The sequence below is a fragment of the Neodiprion fabricii genome, chromosome 5 (assembly GCF_021155785.1).
Source record: "Neodiprion fabricii isolate iyNeoFabr1 chromosome 5, iyNeoFabr1.1, whole genome shotgun sequence".
In the NCBI taxonomy this organism is placed as follows: Eukaryota; Metazoa; Arthropoda; class Insecta; order Hymenoptera; family Diprionidae; genus Neodiprion; species Neodiprion fabricii.
Window position 1 is genome coordinate 22,045,896 of NC_060243.1, and position 16,687 is coordinate 22,062,582.

The 16,687-nt window shown below is 41.2% G+C and overlaps 2 protein-coding genes across 6 annotated transcripts; both read left to right on the forward strand.

The window, feature by feature from the left end:
• The first annotated feature begins 247 nt into the window (after window positions 1-247).
• LOC124182958 (cullin-3-A) lies at window positions 248-7,031 on the forward strand. 3 transcript variants are annotated; one of them, XM_046570831.1, is made up of 14 exons: window positions 1,737-1,877; window positions 1,953-2,336; window positions 2,412-2,615; window positions 2,699-2,878; window positions 2,992-3,366; window positions 3,436-3,606; window positions 4,376-4,483; window positions 4,603-4,780; window positions 4,860-5,086; window positions 5,165-5,334; window positions 5,403-5,541; window positions 5,627-5,751; window positions 5,849-5,909; window positions 6,538-7,031. In XM_046570831.1, exons 1-13 carry the CDS (start codon window positions 1,752-1,754, stop codon window positions 5,871-5,873), a joined length of 2,412 nt encoding a protein of 803 aa, XP_046426787.1. In that variant the 5' UTR covers window positions 1,737-1,751; the 3' UTR covers window positions 5,874-5,909; window positions 6,538-7,031. The 3 variants fall into 3 exon arrangements, with proteins under 3 accessions (XP_046426788.1, XP_046426787.1, XP_046426785.1); XM_046570832.1 differs by lacking the exon at window positions 1,737-1,877 and adding an exon at window positions 248-941 and having other exon boundaries at window positions 5,849-7,031; XM_046570829.1 differs by having other exon boundaries at window positions 5,849-7,031.
• A 314-nt stretch (window positions 7,032-7,345) lies between these two features.
• On the forward strand, window positions 7,346-15,628 carry LOC124182959 (glycerol-3-phosphate dehydrogenase, mitochondrial). 3 transcript variants are annotated; one of them, XM_046570835.1, is made up of 12 exons: window positions 7,346-7,563; window positions 10,277-10,424; window positions 11,842-11,995; window positions 12,079-12,301; window positions 12,381-12,544; window positions 12,625-12,737; window positions 12,818-13,011; window positions 13,121-13,509; window positions 13,620-13,870; window positions 13,942-14,289; window positions 14,479-14,577; window positions 15,190-15,628. In XM_046570835.1, exons 2-12 carry the CDS (start codon window positions 10,332-10,334, stop codon window positions 15,322-15,324), a joined length of 2,163 nt encoding a protein of 720 aa, XP_046426791.1. In that variant the 5' UTR covers window positions 7,346-7,563; window positions 10,277-10,331; the 3' UTR covers window positions 15,325-15,628. The 3 variants fall into 3 exon arrangements, with proteins under 3 accessions (XP_046426791.1, XP_046426789.1, XP_046426790.1); XM_046570833.1 differs by lacking the exon at window positions 14,479-14,577 and adding an exon at window positions 14,626-14,727 and having other exon boundaries at window positions 7,348-7,563; XM_046570834.1 differs by lacking the exons at window positions 7,346-7,563; window positions 14,479-14,577 and adding exons at window positions 7,861-8,083; window positions 14,626-14,727.
• The last annotated feature ends 1,059 nt before the right edge of the window (window positions 15,629-16,687 follow it).

Below are 16,687 nucleotides of genomic sequence, written 5' to 3' on the forward strand. Positions count from 1 at the left end.
CTGTACGGGAACTTCTTTACCATGGGGGTTGGAGAGATGTAGTTCCGGTAGTCGGTAATGAAATGCAGCCTAATTATTCAACGGAATAGGATTATTCGACAAGTGCGATATTTTGTGTATACAATTATGCGTGGTAATCGCGTATTTTGTTACAGTTTTATGTTACGTTCCATTACATCGTGATAAAAATGTGTATTTATAGTACCGCGTGAATCGAACGCAGCCCACAGCGCTCGATTAGTTATTCGCGCTCCGTGCTCGCTTCATCGCCTTCTCCTCCTCCTCCGGCAGCCCGTCGTCATCGTCGCGGAATAATTAGGAAAATAGATCGTCTGATACACGGTTAAAATTCGGTATGCCTCGATCTGTGGGAATATGTGCGTCATTCCATTGAAGTGAGATTAATTAAGGCGGAGGTAAAAAGGAAAGAAAAGCACAAAGAGAACTAACGAGGAAGAGACGTGCTTGTTAAAGACCGACGACGTGAGGCAGACGCGTTTAAATAACCCTATAAAATAAATTCTGTGTTTTGGTGGCGCGACTCCATTTTATATCTACCACTACCCACCACACAGTCCCGCGATAACGGGTAATTTCAGATGCCTTGTTTTCCTGCAAATAACCGACATTGACTGGTCGCTCGTTCCCCGTTGTTTCTCACCGTCGAGCGAGCGTCGATATTATTCCTCGAACCCACCATTGCGAAATACACGTCGCCCCCGCGCCCGCCCCTGGCCTCGATGCGTGAATGACACCGTTAAAGCTTTGTAAATGTGCGTACGGAGATCGAGATTTTCGCTGACTCGATTTTATAGTGTTGGTAGTAATAATACCGAAGTGTCAAGCTGAACGAAGACCCTTGAGGAGATTTTTTACTACTGAAAATGATGAAGAGCGGTGCGACCCACAAGAGAGAAAAAATGCGGATACGCGCGTTTCCGGTAAGAAGATTTCTCACGTATCTTATTTCCCTCATCGACGAATATGCATGCCCATTTGATTCAAAGGAGGAAAAACTCGCTGCTCCTCGCCTCGCCTCGCCTCGCCTTTCGACTCGGGCAGTTTTCATATTGTCACGATCTCACGATCCTCGAGGCTCGACGCTCGGGTCCGTCGGATTTCACGCACTGTCATTTAAATGGAAATATGTCCACCCGTCATCCTCCCCACCTCCTCTTTCCCGACCCCTTTAACCTAGCTCACATCGACTAAAACCATATAACAATATAATATATTTGATCAGCTTTCACTTTCGGCCCCTTTGTATATTGTATCAAGATAGCCAAACCACAGCAGCCTACGAAAGGTGCACTGGTTTGGTGAACGAACCTAATGTGTTTTTTTTTCCCATTCTCACCCCCCCCCCCCCAAATTCAAGACAGTTGCCTTAGCAGTCGTAAAGACAATGGAAAAGAGTATGCCTTTCACTTTTTTTTCCCTACAAATCCAAAAACGAAATTTTTCACCCTGACAAACGCTACTTTCGCCAAATTTTCAAGTCTAAAGTCTTACAAATCACTGAAACTATCAATAGGCTGATAGATTGCCTGTTCAAAGGACTAGGCCTGGATGTAGAAACTCCAAGTTAGTGACAGCAGTAATCACATCTTTGCTGATGCTATATTGACAAGTCAAGGTTAATTTTGAGCGTTCTTGATATGGCGACTATGCCGATCGACACATAAAACAATAGGTTAAAGAAAGTGATTGAGCGGTCACCACACAGAGAAAGATTGGATAAAAATCCAACCATGGAACGTGGTCAGTTAGAAAAACCAACTTCACAAATTATGTGTGGAGCACTCAGTGAAATAGCTACTATCTCAGGGCTGTTTCGATCAGGGAATCCGAGCTCTCTTGTGATCGTCGACACCCTTGTGAGGGACACTGCCTATTAGTTTGCCAAATCAGCGTTGATTTTTTATTCTCACACCTAGTTGCTCTGTTTTTAGATGACCATGGACGAGAAATATGTGGAGAGCATTTGGGCACTGTTGAAGAACGCCATACAAGAAATACAAAAGAAAAACAACTCCGGCCTGAGTTTTGAGGAGCTGTACCGAAATGCATACACCATGGTCCTTCACAAGCATGGCGAGCGTTTGTACACCGGGTTGAAAGAAGTTGTTACGCAGCACCTGGAGTCGAAAGTTCGGGAAGACGTGCTACGCTCCCTTCACAACAATTTTCTCCAGACACTGAATCAGGCTTGGAACGATCATCAGACCTCTATGGTTATGATCAGGGATATACTAATGTACATGGATAGGGTTTATGTGCAACAGCATGATGTCGACAACGTCTACAACTTGGGCCTAATCATATTCAGGGATCAGGTAACATATCGATTGAAACCGTTGCTTTCGCTACATCTGTACAAATCCTTTTTGACGAATCGTTATTCATTTCAGGTAGTCAGGTACGGCTGCGTGAGGGATCATCTACGCGAGACGCTCCTGGGCATGGTAGCGAGAGAGAGAAGGGGGGAGGTCGTTGATCGAATCGCGATAAAGAATGCATGTCAAATGCTAATGCTGCTCGGTATAAACTGTCGCCAAGTTTACGAAGAGGATTTCGAGAGGCCTTTCTTACAACAGAGCGCTGAATTTTACAGGGCAAGTTTTACTTTTATTTTCACAAAACCATATCAATTGTCCTGTTAATTTTCAATCAATCGTGTTTAACGAATATTCAACAGATGGAGTCGCAAAAGTTCCTTGGCGAGAACAGCGCCTCAGTCTACATAAAGAAAGTTGAAGCTAGAATTCTTGAAGAGTCAGAACGGGCGAAGCACTATCTGGACGAATCCACAGAGCCAAGGATAGTCAAAGTGGTGGAAGAAGAGTTGATTAAAATACACATGAGAACCATCGTTGAGGTGAGGACAAAATTTAGCAGTAAACTTCATGTATATCAAATCTTTGTTACGTGTTACAGAATTGCTCTAAAGTCTTGTAAACTTTGAAATAATTCAAATGAATGCTGTTGCAGATGGAGAACAGTGGTGTGGTGCATATGTTGAAGAACCAGAAAACTGAAGACCTTGGTTGCATGTACAAATTATTCGCGAGAGTAACAGACGGATTGCGCACTGTATCAGATTGTGTGTCGCAATTCCTCAGAGAGCAAGGACGCGCCTTGGTCCAAGAAGAGCATGAGCCAACCACAAACGCAATACACTTTGTGCAAAATCTGCTGGACTTGAAAGATCGTTTCGACCATTTCCTGCACCACTCATTTAACAATGATAAACTATTCAAGCAAATGATCGCGTCTGATTTTGAACACTTTCTCAATCTAAATTCAAAGAGCCCTGAGTATCTTTCTCTCTTTATCGATGACAAATTAAAAAAAGGTGTAAAGGGGGTAAGTTAAATGCGGCTCGGCATGAAGATCCTTTCGTGCAGGTTTTAACTGAAATGTTACTTTCTACAGATGACAGAGCAGGAGATCGAAGGCGTGCTTGACAAGACAATGGTTCTCTTCAGGTTCCTGCAAGAGAAGGATGTCTTTGAGCGATACTATAAACAGCATTTAGCCAAGCGGTTGCTTCTGAATAAGTCCGTCTCCGATGACAGTGAAAAGAATATGATCTCAAAGCTAAAGGTACATGATCCATAATTGCGTCTTACAAACGCGCTCGTAGATGCGCTGACACCTAGTTTCATTCGGCATACTTTGGCAAACTGAGGCTAGAGTAAATTGTCCCATTGGATAGTGTGAAAATTTTAAATGGCATAGTTCTGGCAGACACAGGGCGCGTTCAACGTGGACGTGGACATCTTGATCGCAATGAAAAAGCTGAACGCTGAGCCACCCAAAGATTCCCAGGAGTCGTTCTTCCTTCAAAGGTCGAAGGGCTAGTGCACAAAGAGAAACTAGACTAGAGTATGTCCGTCCACCCTGTGTCCCGATCCCATTGTAGGATCAAGTAAGTGTCCGCTTTGTAAACCATGCTGAAAACCATGCTTCGAGCTGAGCAACCAACCGTCAAACCTTCCAACAATTTAATCATCCTTCGGTTCAGGCTCGTATGCGAGTATTATTCGTCAAAGTATTGGATCAAATTCAGACACGGCGCGTGTCTCGGGCATGCTTTACGAAGCTCTGATTTTCTTAGCCGATTAAACACTATATTGCAATTGGTGTGATAGACAATTTGGCAGAGGGAGTGGCAAAGACACATGCCTTGGAGTTCTGCATGGTTTAATAAAGCTAGCACTTTACTTATAAAAGACGTAAGAATGTAGAAACCTTTCGTCAACTACTGCAGGACTTCAGGGCAGGTCAAAATCTCGATTCAAAACAGTTACCGCAGACTCTGACACTGTATATACGTACCTATATAATAACTCATAACTGTGCAATTTTTTAGACTGAATGCGGTTGCCAGTTTACATCAAAGCTGGAAGGAATGTTCAAGGATATGACGGTCAGCAATACTATAATGGAAGAGTTCAAGGAACACGTATTGACGTCTGGCGTAAGTTACAAACGTGTTGAAAAAATCCTTCATTCTCACATCAAATCTGAAATGATCAAACTGACGTGGAACTGCTCAGGCATAATTATTTCTGGATAATTGTTTATCAAATTCCACAGACAAGTCTACACGGCGTTGATCTGAGCGTGAGGGTTCTGACAACAGGATTTTGGCCAACACAGTCAGCAACACCGAATTGCAGTGTGCCCTCGGCGCCAAGAGAAGCTTTTGATGCTTTTCGATGTTTCTACTTGGCCAAGCATAGCGGTCGTCAACTGACATTACAACCACAATTGGGTAATTACTAGTCATCTTTGTTGAATCGAGTTCAAGCTGAATTGGCAAATTAATGGTTCATTGTTGACCGTGTGCACAGGTTCGGCTGACCTTAATGCGGTTTTCCATGGGCCTCGGAAGGAAGACAGTAATGGCGGAAGCGTGGACGCTCCCTCGTCATCTACCACATTGGGCAACGGAAGTGGCAGTCTTTTAAGTCAGCGGGGAAGCAGCTGTGGAAATCCGCGCAAACATATTATCCAAGTATCGACGTACCAGATGTGCGTACTCATGCTCTTCAACAACAGAGATCGACTCACTTACGAGGTTTGTTACATTCCCATGATTTTAGTTGGTAAAAAGATAAATGATCTCTACTGATGCCAGCGTTTATTAATATCGCAGGAAATTCAGAATGAAACTGACATCCCTGAGCGAGATTTAGTCCGAGCATTACAATCTCTGGCAATGGGGAAGGCGACTCAGCGAGTTCTCCTCAAACATCCCAAAACCAAAGAGATTGAGCCAACACACTGCTTCAGTGTCAATGATAGTTTCACCAGTAAGCTTCATCGGTAAGTTTTGAGATTGACATTATATCTTTGATCGTTTCTGCCTCATATCGGGTCTGTCCAACTTCTAGAGTAAAAATCCAGACGGTTGCGGCGAAAGGAGAGTCCGAGCCTGAGAGAAGAGAGACGAGGAACAAGGTTGACGAAGATCGAAAGCACGAAATAGAAGCGGCGATCGTGCGAATTATGAAGGCACGCAAACGCATGACAGTACGTATTCGTCTGTCGATCGCTTCATAAAATGTATGAATCTCGATCGTATTCGTTATCTCATACTTTGTTTCAATCTAATTAGCACAACATTCTCGTGACGGAAGTCACGGAGCAGCTTCGAGTACGATTCCTGCCCTCACCTGTCATCATCAAGAAACGCATCGAAGGGCTGATAGAACGTGATTATCTGGCCCGCACGGAAGACAGGTGAATAACACAGTTCTTTTTATTTTTACTGTTCTTATATTTCCCACATGACTCAAACAAAACTTCGGTTCATCCCTACATTCACTATTTGTTACAGGAAAGTCTACACTTACGTGGCTTGAACACTGCCCCAAGCATCCCCAAGTTTGTACAATTGCGTAAGTGGCCACCCCAACATATTAGGCACGGTATTTACAATCTCGTATTAGTATCAAGCCTGCGCGTATTTAATTATTCGGATATTTCCTCGGCAATCGTTGTTATTATATTATCCTTCCCCCTTATCATAGAGATTTAAAAAGAATAAACGAAATTTTTTACATTCGATACCGAGTTGTTTCAAATATATATACTATGTACACATACGGCCGTCGGCAAGGGTAACTGCGTAGAGAACGCACGACGTGTACTTCATGAACCAAACTGGGTATTTCTGGGGAATTGTTATGCCCCAAAGAAGTTCTATAATTGCTCATCGTTGTCACATGACTGTCAACTAGTCTCGTATCAACTAATCGAACACAACTGCTTTGTGCAATACAAATTTCCTCTGCACATTCCAAGTCTTTTAAAATCAATTTGTGTTCAAAGTCTGCACGAATACTTTCTCCGTACTCTTCGTTTTATTTGTTTTGATTCGGTTTTGCTATTTTCTTTTGTTTTGTCACATGTGACAGTGATGAGTGGTTAACGGTAACGGACGTTTGTAGAGTGTAACATAAGATCTATAATAATGAAATCAAAACATTAAGATATACTTCATTTATTTATTTTTATTTTTTCCAGAATCTATCGACTCTGATATTAAGAACTCTGAGTCGAAATAAAATGAATTGATCGTATAAAATCTGTAACTAATTTGAGAAAGAAAAAACTCGCCAACGGTAAACAATATAGATTTAATTATTATAAAGAATTTAAATTATTCCAGATGCATTAACGAATTATACTTGCGTACATTTTACGTGTTATACTTCCGCCCTACCCTTGTCCCGTTTCATGTCCACTTCCTCTCTGAATAATTCCTTGTAGAATTTGGCTCTTGCAAAAACTATAAAATAATATACACAGGTATATTGTCGTGGGTAACACAGCGACTGCCTATACCTAATTTGTTACGAACGCGACTGTAGAAATTGAGTGCGAATGTGCGTATATAATATATGCGAAAATTTTTTTTTTGACTGGTTGTATAAGTAAGGTGTGTCTGAGTATGTATCTTCAAACTATTGTATATGATAATGAAAAAAACGTTGTATCAATAAATGGATTTAAATACAGTCAATTTTACCTATAAACATTATAGTGGATGAACCCTGATTTGGCACAAGAAATTCATACATTTTATCAGATTCACGTATGACGACAGAACAGAAAAAATACAAGAAATATGAATGCTTTCGTATTACGTTTCTATCACAAAAAATCGAACCTGTACTTCAAAAAATGGTACAGTCAGAATCAAGTTTTCAGGTTCATCGCGGTACAAATGCTGATCATTACATGTACAATTAAAAATTCCTCTCAAGCGAGACCGGATTCTGCGCGCAGGGGGAATTGTGACAGATCGTGCGCGGCGTCGGCAGCGATCGGCGCGTCGTTAGTTTGCCGCCGGTGTTGGTGGCGTCAGGACTTCCAGGGATTGAACCTCCGTCGCGGGCTTGTCAGTACATGTAATAATTCACCGGACGTGGACGAGGCGTTCGTTTCATCTGTGTGCGAAAAATAATGTGCCGCTACCAGTCCGTGTTTCGACTTCTTTGAAGAGCGGTGAACAACGAGGGCTGGATGATTTCGCACCCCTGCACATTCGTGAGTACCATTGCATCCCTCTCCACTACACAGCCACAATTCGATTTATGAAAATTCATTGCCAATTCCTCTGACAAGGTCAAAAGAAGTCACGTGCAGGCATGCATTCGCGTCCCGTACGTTCCGGGAATACGTAATCGTGCCGCTGCGTAAGATAGAAAACCGCGATATCCCCACTAGGAAAAAGGTAGCGCACGCGGTTTCCTCGATACAGCGACCCTCATCCATTCGTCCAGCGGCAGTTGATTCCTATGTAGCATCATAGCGCGGTATTATACCACGATTTCCCATTTCGACGCAAGCAGTGATTCGTACCCGCATATCCTTCCCGGTGTATTGTATCACGGCGTCGTTTCCACAGCCCCCGGGAACACGGAGGTGAGAAGAGACGTTCGTTCTGAAATACTTCCTCCTCGCCAGGGATATAAATAAATTCGTTAATGGCCTAGGATTGCCAGTTCTTCCGGGGTGTGGTACACGAAACGCCATACAACTGTCCCTGAGCCGACGCATTCATCATGTACGTATGATGCTATATGTTCGGCCTGAGCTTCGGAATGAGCAGTTTTGTCGGAGTGTCGGGTGTTTCGCAAATTGCACGACCTGCACACACACGTTCGCTGTTGTTATTTGCGGCGAATTGGGCAACGCACCGACGAACTGCGGATCCCTGGAATCGGGTCCCCCATCGATTATTCTTACTCTCGTAGCAGTTTAGCGATTCGTCACATTATGTTGAGTTACATTTTTTTGCACAATTCACAGGGCCGGCGGTATGTGGCAATGGTATTCGTGTTGCATGCGTACCTATAGTCACATTGTGTCCGCCGCGTTTAATCATCCGATATGACATTTAAACTGTTGGCACAATCGCAAGCTCGCCCCGTGCACTATTTTCGTATAAATAGTACCGCGCAAAATAAATACACAGCTTGCAGGGGGGTACAATTGAAGAATATTAGCCATCGTGTTACGTACTAATTGCGAGTATTTTTTTTCGATTCTTCCGCCCTCTTCGAGATGAATTACGTATTGTTAATTCAAGATTACGAAGAAGTTAAATTGTCTCGTTAACGAGACAGTAAAATCTCTTTGTTCGCTGGATTGTTTTTCGGAATAAGATGCATACCAAATGAGCTCATCACAAAGAAAACATATCACGTTGATAATTATTATTTGTAATTTATAATTGTACAAATTATAAGTTTGTAATCAACAATGCGGATATCCGCAGGGAGTTGATATTTTCTTGGTGGACTGTTTTTCGGAAAGTTACGGAAATTTATCATAACTAGAAGGCAGTATCGTGGATATGAGAAACATAAATTGGGTTTCATTTTCGTCGTCGAAACTGTGCCCAAGAATATAAACTATACAATTAGTAAATGCAAAGAAATAGATTATTGGGCGATCGTGTCGTATAGCTGTGCAAACAGTCACTCGACACCTGATCCAAACTCACGTAAGTCTCCTTCACGCAAGTGGATTAAACTTATTGATCCTTCTTCCTCAATAAAACGCTAGACTGGCTGATCTTGAGTCATGCGATAAGACGATAAGACGTCTAGTGCGTTGGATACAGACAAAATAAAAAAATCTCCCGACGTATTCACGTGCGTACGTAATACAATTTCGTAACTGATAATCTTCGTAAGTGAGTGTCTGATCCAGCGTATCTCAAACACAGATGCACGAACTCACACGCTCCTAATCCCCAAGGCTAAACCCGTTCAAACCAGCATGAAATTAAAAACGAACTGTACGCATGGTAAGCATGCCTTTACATGTCGCACGTACACGTACGCGTGCATACAAACATACATACCATATCTGCCTACTGCCAGGGAAAGCATTTTTAGCGCTAAACTGTGCGCTAAATGTGTGTACACCCACGATGCGTATCATACATATATGCCTATCATGCATACGTATAAGAGGCAGGCACGTGCACGTCGCGCAGTTTCCTATTAACCCTTTGAGTCATAGTGGTAAGTACTCCTACCATATATTTTACATCCATTTTTTGTATACTTAGAAAACTTTGAAAACATATTTGCGGTTTTTTGCTATTTTTTATAGTATATTTATAGTTTTTTAATAGTCGAGAATAATTACTGCGATATAATGTTAAGCGATATTATTTTTACAAACAAATTGATTGCAAAAATAATTAATTATCGAGAATGTTACCCCTATATTCATATATATATATATATATATATATATATATATATATATATATATATATGTTCTACATACATTATAAGTTTTTGGGGTCGCTGATTACGAATCTGAAATTAGATTTTTAAAATGCAGTATGGCGAATCGAATCAGCGACCCCGAAAACCCCTGCATAGAGTGTCTTGACACGATTTTATTAAATTTTAAATTTTCATCCACCATATTGGGTCCCCCGTTGTGGGTTTTCAAAATCTGATTTCAGATTCGCAATCAGCGACCCCAGAAACCATAGAATCCTATCTCGTTACGAAAGTTGACTCCGAGCAATAATGTGTGACTCAAAGGGTTAAACCTTGGATGCCATACCCGCCATGCTTGTGTCGGCGCGCGTGAGTTGCGAAATCCCACGTGCTCGGCCAAGCCAACTTCTGCGGCCAATGATAACGCACTCTCGGATCACTGAGATGATCCGCGTCCAGGAGACGGCTCAGTTGACGTGACTTCGAGGATCTAAACGATTTTTCTGTTTCAGGTGACGGGCGGATTAGTTGAATAGCGAACATCGACGTTACGAGTCATCCTACCTAATGGCTACGCGGAAACTCATCCTCGCAGCCGGAGCGAGTGCCGTCGGTGCCGGTGTTATCACCTCTCATTATTTCCTCACGGACTCGAACACGGTTAGTTATATATGTACAAAGCTCGTGATTTATCAGCTTCGGCACATTTTAATTCTATCCCAAAATTGCTTTGCATATTTACGCGTCCTTTCCAATTTCAATGATTATCGCCCACGGCAAAGCGTTTAAATTTTATGCCGTGAAACCCTTGACGGCTGTTACGTGCGATTCGCTATTAGCAAATCGTTTAGACCCTGAGCTATAATCACCTGTGTTGGATTTATTGTTGGACGATGTCACGAAATCTCACACAGTGGACTGTCTTACTTACTGAAATGCACAATGCGTATTGAAATATGCTGCAATGAATATATATTATTGATCAACTTGTTACGATAAGTCTTGTGGATAGTTTTTCGCCAAACGCTATAATTTCTATAGTCTATTTCATTGGAACTACTGGGATCGTTTAGCAACGCTCTGGGTTTCTGCTACCTGGCCTCTGTATGTAATAAGTGCAGGTGTAATGTGAAGTAGATATATAGGACGCATTCCACGACAATTCAGTAAACGGTTGACCATGACATTTTTTAATTTCACCACAGATTTTTCCTACGTTAGTAAGATCCCTGAGAAGTTGGGGAAAAAATTAAAATTTTTTTCTATCACTCGTCTTTACCCTATAATTTTTTAAACCCACCTCAAAAATACCCAAATTTATTTTTATGAAACAAGAAAAAAAACATTCGGTTTCCAAAATGAAACAGTTTCATGCAAGATTCACAGTGGGACTCGATTTTTATCTATCTTTTAAATCATTTTTTCTATTTTTTTAATGGTTTTTTCTATTTTCACACCTGTTAAATATGTACTATATTACTGATTTTTTTTATTACTTCTCTGGTTCTAAAATACATTTATAATTTTTTTTTTCACAATTTTATATTAAATTTTTAACAGGTATGAAAATAGAAAAATTAAAAAAACAAACATATAATTAATGATAAAAGAAATAGAAAGAAACGCGGTCCCACTCTGAATCTTGCGGTGAAATTGTTTCATTTCGGGAACCAAATATTTTTTTCTTGTTTCATAAAAATCAATTTGGTTGTTGATGATGAGTTCAAAAAATCATAGGGTAAAGACGAGTGATTGAAAAAATTTGAAAATATTTTTGAAGCTTTTTCAGGGGTCGTACTAACTTAAGAAAAATCCTTGGTAAAATTAAAAAATGTCATGGTCAACCGTTGACTAAGTTGACGTGGAATGCCCCATAGATACCTATGCATAACACTAACTGCACAGACCCTATAAGAATTAAATACCAGTGTTTGCCGTTATGATGTAACTGCAGTTTGCATTGCTATTTATAAGCTCACACCTATAGACATGGTATTATAATGCTACTAAGCAAGTATCAGATCCTAGCAGTTAGTCTGTGATATAGAGCATTTTTTAAATGAAATTTCTTTTACAGGTGTTCGCTGAGCAACAGGTGTCGAGGCCTCCGAAACGACCCTTACCGACAAGAGAGTCTCAGATCAAGTCTCTAAAGTCAGAGAATTACGACGTTCTCATAATCGGAGGAGGTGCGACTGGAGCAGGATGTGCCTTAGACGCTGCAACCCGAGGTGAGAATGTGCATGCGTCGTGGTTGAAGGAGACCTGTGTCGAATAAACAATGCCTTATTGTTTATAATTGATGAATGCACAGGTTTGAAAACTGCTCTCATTGAGGGGGATGACTTTGCCTCTGGCACGTCATCCAGGAGCACCAAATTGATACATGGAGGCGTTCGCTATCTGCAGAAGGCCATCATGCAACTGGACTTTGAACAGTATAGGATGGTCAAGGAGGCTCTACACGAACGTGCTTCCATGCTCCACAGCGCCCCTCATCTTGCCCACCCTCTACCTATCATGCTGCCTGTCTACACGTATACCTTTCATTTCACTTTACGCATTATAAATGTCAATTATGCATAAAGATGAACATATCTGTGATTCATGGCGCAGGTGGTGGCAGATACCTTACTACTGGTTCGGTATTAAAATGTATGACGTCGTGGCGGGTAGCAAAACTGTCAAGTCCTCGTATTATCTGAGCAAGTCCAATGCCCTGGAGTTATTCCCCATGTTGAAGGGGGACAAGTTGACAGGAGCTATCGTCTACTACGATGGTCTGTTGCAGTTTTGCATTGTCAGTGTCATTAAAGTTTTTCGAATAACGTTGATAATGCGAAATGCTTTACCTCAACAGGTCAGCAAGATGATGCTAGAATGAACCTGGCAGTTGCATTGACTGCGGCGAGGCATGGAGCTACAGTTGCTAACCACGTCAGCGTTGTAAATCTACTCAAAGGACTTGACATTGTTAGTAGACAAAGATACAAGTGACTCACTTCGTGTGACATCACATGTGTATTACATATTTAAATTGATCGTTTATGCAGGATGGGAAAAGAGTTCTAGTCGGCGCACGTCTTAAAGATGAGTTGACGGGTGAAGAATGGGACGTCAAGGCTAAAGCGATAATAAATGCAACCGGCCCATTTACAGATCACATACGAAAAATGGATGATCAGACTGTGAAAGAGATCTGCTGTCCTTCATCGGGAGTTCACATTGTTCTTCCGGGCTATTACAGGTATAATCACATATCTAAATTGACAGTGCAAATCTTTCAATGAAACTTATTAACATCAGTTTTGGACAGTTCAATTAGATTACAATTTATAATTTCTGATTCACTGCAGTCCCGATCAGATGGGTCTCCTGGATCCAGCCACCAGCGATGGTCGCGTCATCTTCTTCCTGCCATGGCAGAAACAGACAATCGCTGGCACGACTGACCTGCCCTGCGAAGTCACCCACAACCCGCGACCCACAGAGGATGAAATCATGTTCATCCTTCAGGAAGTGAAAAATTATTTAAATCCGGACGTTGAAGTGCGACGAGGTGACGTGCTCTCCGCATGGAGCGGTATCCGGCCCCTTGTTTCAGACCCGAACAAGCCCAACACTCAATCCCTCGCAAGAAATCACATTGTCCATGTCAGTTCTACGAATCTCGTAACCATTGCCGGTGGAAAGTGGACTACATATCGCGCCATGGCTATGGAAGCAGTCGACGCGGCTGTTAAAGGTTTATTGGCTTATCTCATATCATTTTGTTCATCAATAGCCAGATATTAAGAATGGTTTCGTCAATTGTGCATTGTAAGCATTACTTATCAGTATTGTAACATTTCTCAGCGTGCAATTTGAAACCTGCAAGTGGTTGCCAGACTGATGGCATGCGGTTGGAGGGTGCCCATGGCTTTACACCGACGATGTACATCAGACTTGTGCAGGATTTTGGTTTGGAATGTGAAGTAGCCCAGCATTTAGCGCAGAGCTACGGTGACCGAGCGTTTGCAGTAGCAAAGATGGCGGCTCTAACTGGAAAGCGGTGGCCAATTATAGGCAAGAAAGTACATCCAGAGTTCCCATATATCGACGCTGAGGTTTGTGCAAGTGATGCATACCTTCGTACGCATACGCGTATATTTACATCACAATGTCCTTTATATCACAGATTCGATATGGAGTGCGCGAGTACGCGAGGACGGCAATTGACATGATTGCGCGAAGACTCAGGCTCGCCTTCTTGAATGTGCAGGCTGCGCAAGAAGCTCTGCCGGGCATCATTGACATTATGGCAGAGGAGCTGAACTGGTCGGCAGAGGAGAAACAACGGCAGCATCGCGAGGCTAGTGAGTTTCTCGCCAACGAGATGGGTCAGATGGTGAATCGTGCATCCCGAGACAAGATTCCCATCAACCTTACCAAGGACGAGATTCAGCTGTATATCAAACGGTTCCAGATCATTGACAAGGACCGTAAAGGATATGTCTCCATTAACGACATTAGGCGCGGGTTGAAGGTAGGGGAAATGTCACTGAGTGGAATAGTGCTACACAAAATGTCGTGCTGTATTCCTGTTCATTCATTTATAAACTAGGGGTTGATCATTCTTGAGATTCTGTCTACACAATAATTGAAAAGCGATGGTCATCTCCTGGTTTACGACGTACGCCTGAAAGCCTAAAGTTGATTTCATCTTAAAATCCAGGGTCTTGGTATAATGCTGTCGGCAGAAGAGCTTCATACTCTGCTTAATGAAATCGATATGACGTACAATGGGCAAATGGAACTCCAGGACTATCTGCAGGTAATCAAATAGATTTTCGCCATTAACGAGCCAAATATTTCTTTGCAGCTGTTTGGCGACAAGGAAGTACCTGGTGAGGAACTTCATGAAATCTTACGTGAAATCGACACTAACATGAACGGTCAAGTCGAACTGGATGAATATCTACAGGTCTGTCTTTCACTCATGAAAAATTCGCGTGTATGAGCATATCGCGTCGATTTTACACAGCTCTGTTTTGTTTGCTTTTTCGTTTTTCATCCTGTATAAGTCAATGTATGAATTGCTACGAATTTAATTGACTTGACGCCTTCGCCGCTGCTCTTTGTCATGATTACAACTGTTTAATTCTTTCGCTCGGCAATATCCGACTCATTAAGAATTTGTACCCCAATTTTTTTTTACCAGCCCCCATTTTCAATCGCATTATACCTAATACAATTTATCTCTATTAATGTATGCCTGCAAAGTTGCACTTTCAACCAATTTAATTCCCACCCACTAATATCTAGTGACTAGCGACTAGGTGTTTGCATTATTTTGTGCATGAGTATCCCATGATAGTATATTGATTTACATGGTGCATTGCATGTAACAATATTGTGAATAACTGGATAATTATGTTTCACACAGATGATGTCGGCAATCAAGTCTGGTCACGTAGCTTACTCTCGATTCGCAAGGATGGCAGAAATGGAAGAAGCTCAGCACGAGAAAGACATACTTAAGAAAAAAATAAGCGTTGAGCGATCTGGTGGTGGCTTATAGAAGGGGAACCTTGGCAAGACTGTGTCGAGATCTTTTTCTAATTGTTATTTATTGTACCTATTATAAGTACATCCTACGATCTCTACCATTTTATGCTTTCCTACCCCTTCACATCCCTATAGGTTGTATACAATACTCAAGCACATCCATTATTCGGGACTTCGCCTTGTAGTACGTACTTCAACTCTCCTAGTGAGCTGAATATTATTTGAGGAATGAAAAAAGGGAATAAGATAAGTTGATAAACTGTAAAAATTTGCTTATCAGAGATCAAAGCTATAAAAATATTTAATTTATTTCAAAACTTGTAATTTTCTTTATCACTGAGTAACCCCAAATCCCTAAACCCGATCTAACGATACATCTAACCAAACAATCAACTTTGCATAATTTATTATAAACCGATCACTATCTGTACAAAAGTATATAAGCAAGTATGTACTACTATTTATAGAACTGTACATACTAGTATCGCATACACCGGTTATGGTGATTTGCCCTGTGTAATCAGTACGTAATCTATAATTGCAATACTAAATCTACTCTATTGAAAACCGCAGTTTTGTATATTTGAAATGATTTTAAATCACCAACAGTGATGCTAAATGGCTGTCGCACAAGTCTCCTGGGGTAACTTTGAAATCCTCCTAGATTCTTCTAACCCGCAATGAAAATCCTCCTAAATTTCTTACTATTTTTAACTGGCAAAAAGACCTTGAATCAAGTGGTATAATATTACTTATATAATTGGCATGTAGAAATAAAATCCACATTTTAGAATGAGCTGCCCCAACATCTGCAATACCCTAACTTATCAGCAATTCTGACATTCAGTTTACCGATAGAATCTCATATTCTCTCAAGTTGTCGCCTTTAGCTCTCCGTAATTGTCGTACAGAAAAATAACAAAAAAAGTCAGTGAACACCGTAAGGTTGGCGAGCGGAACGTGAATCTGACAATTTTTAAAATTCATGCTAAAAAACCTCTTATATATATATATATATATATATATATATATATATATGTATATTTCCCGGAAGCTTCCAATTCTCCTTAATTTTAGGGAGAATTCTCACATTTCTTGACGACGTAAGCGGACCGCGGTTGGTACAGTATTAAAATTTAATAAAAAAAAAAGTGATTACCGGGAGCGTTAACAATATTTCATTGTAGATAAGCAGTTACCGACACTTTGTTATAAACAAATAACCATCAACGAAGTTGCCAGCAGTTGCTACTCACGTGACAAAAAATGTAAGAGAAACTAATATATCTAGGAAGATTCGCTACACTAGAGTTCGATCAAGCATGTATGATATATACCTGTGTGTATATACATACCTATGTCAGTATATATTCACA

Bases quoted from the DNA above. Each gene is read 5' to 3' on its own strand.
- LOC124182959 (XM_046570833.1), top strand. From the start codon at position 10,332: ATGGCTACGCGGAAACTCATCCTCGCAGCCGGAGCGAGTGCCGTCGGT. The intron at 11,996-12,078 runs GTGAGAATGTGC...ATGAATGCACAG, and splicing joins CTTAGACGCTGCAACCCGAG to GTTTGAAAACTGCTCTCATT. The intron at 13,012-13,120 runs GTATAATCACAT...GATTCACTGCAG, and splicing joins GTTCTTCCGGGCTATTACAG to TCCCGATCAGATGGGTCTCC.
- LOC124182958 (XM_046570829.1), top strand. From the start codon at position 1,752: ATGGAACGTGGTCAGTTAGAAAAACCAACTTCACAAATTATGTGTGGA. The intron at 1,878-1,952 runs GTGAGGGACACT...CTCTGTTTTTAG, and splicing joins TTGTGATCGTCGACACCCTT to ATGACCATGGACGAGAAATA. The intron at 4,781-4,859 runs GTAATTACTAGT...CCGTGTGCACAG, and splicing joins GACATTACAACCACAATTGG to GTTCGGCTGACCTTAATGCG.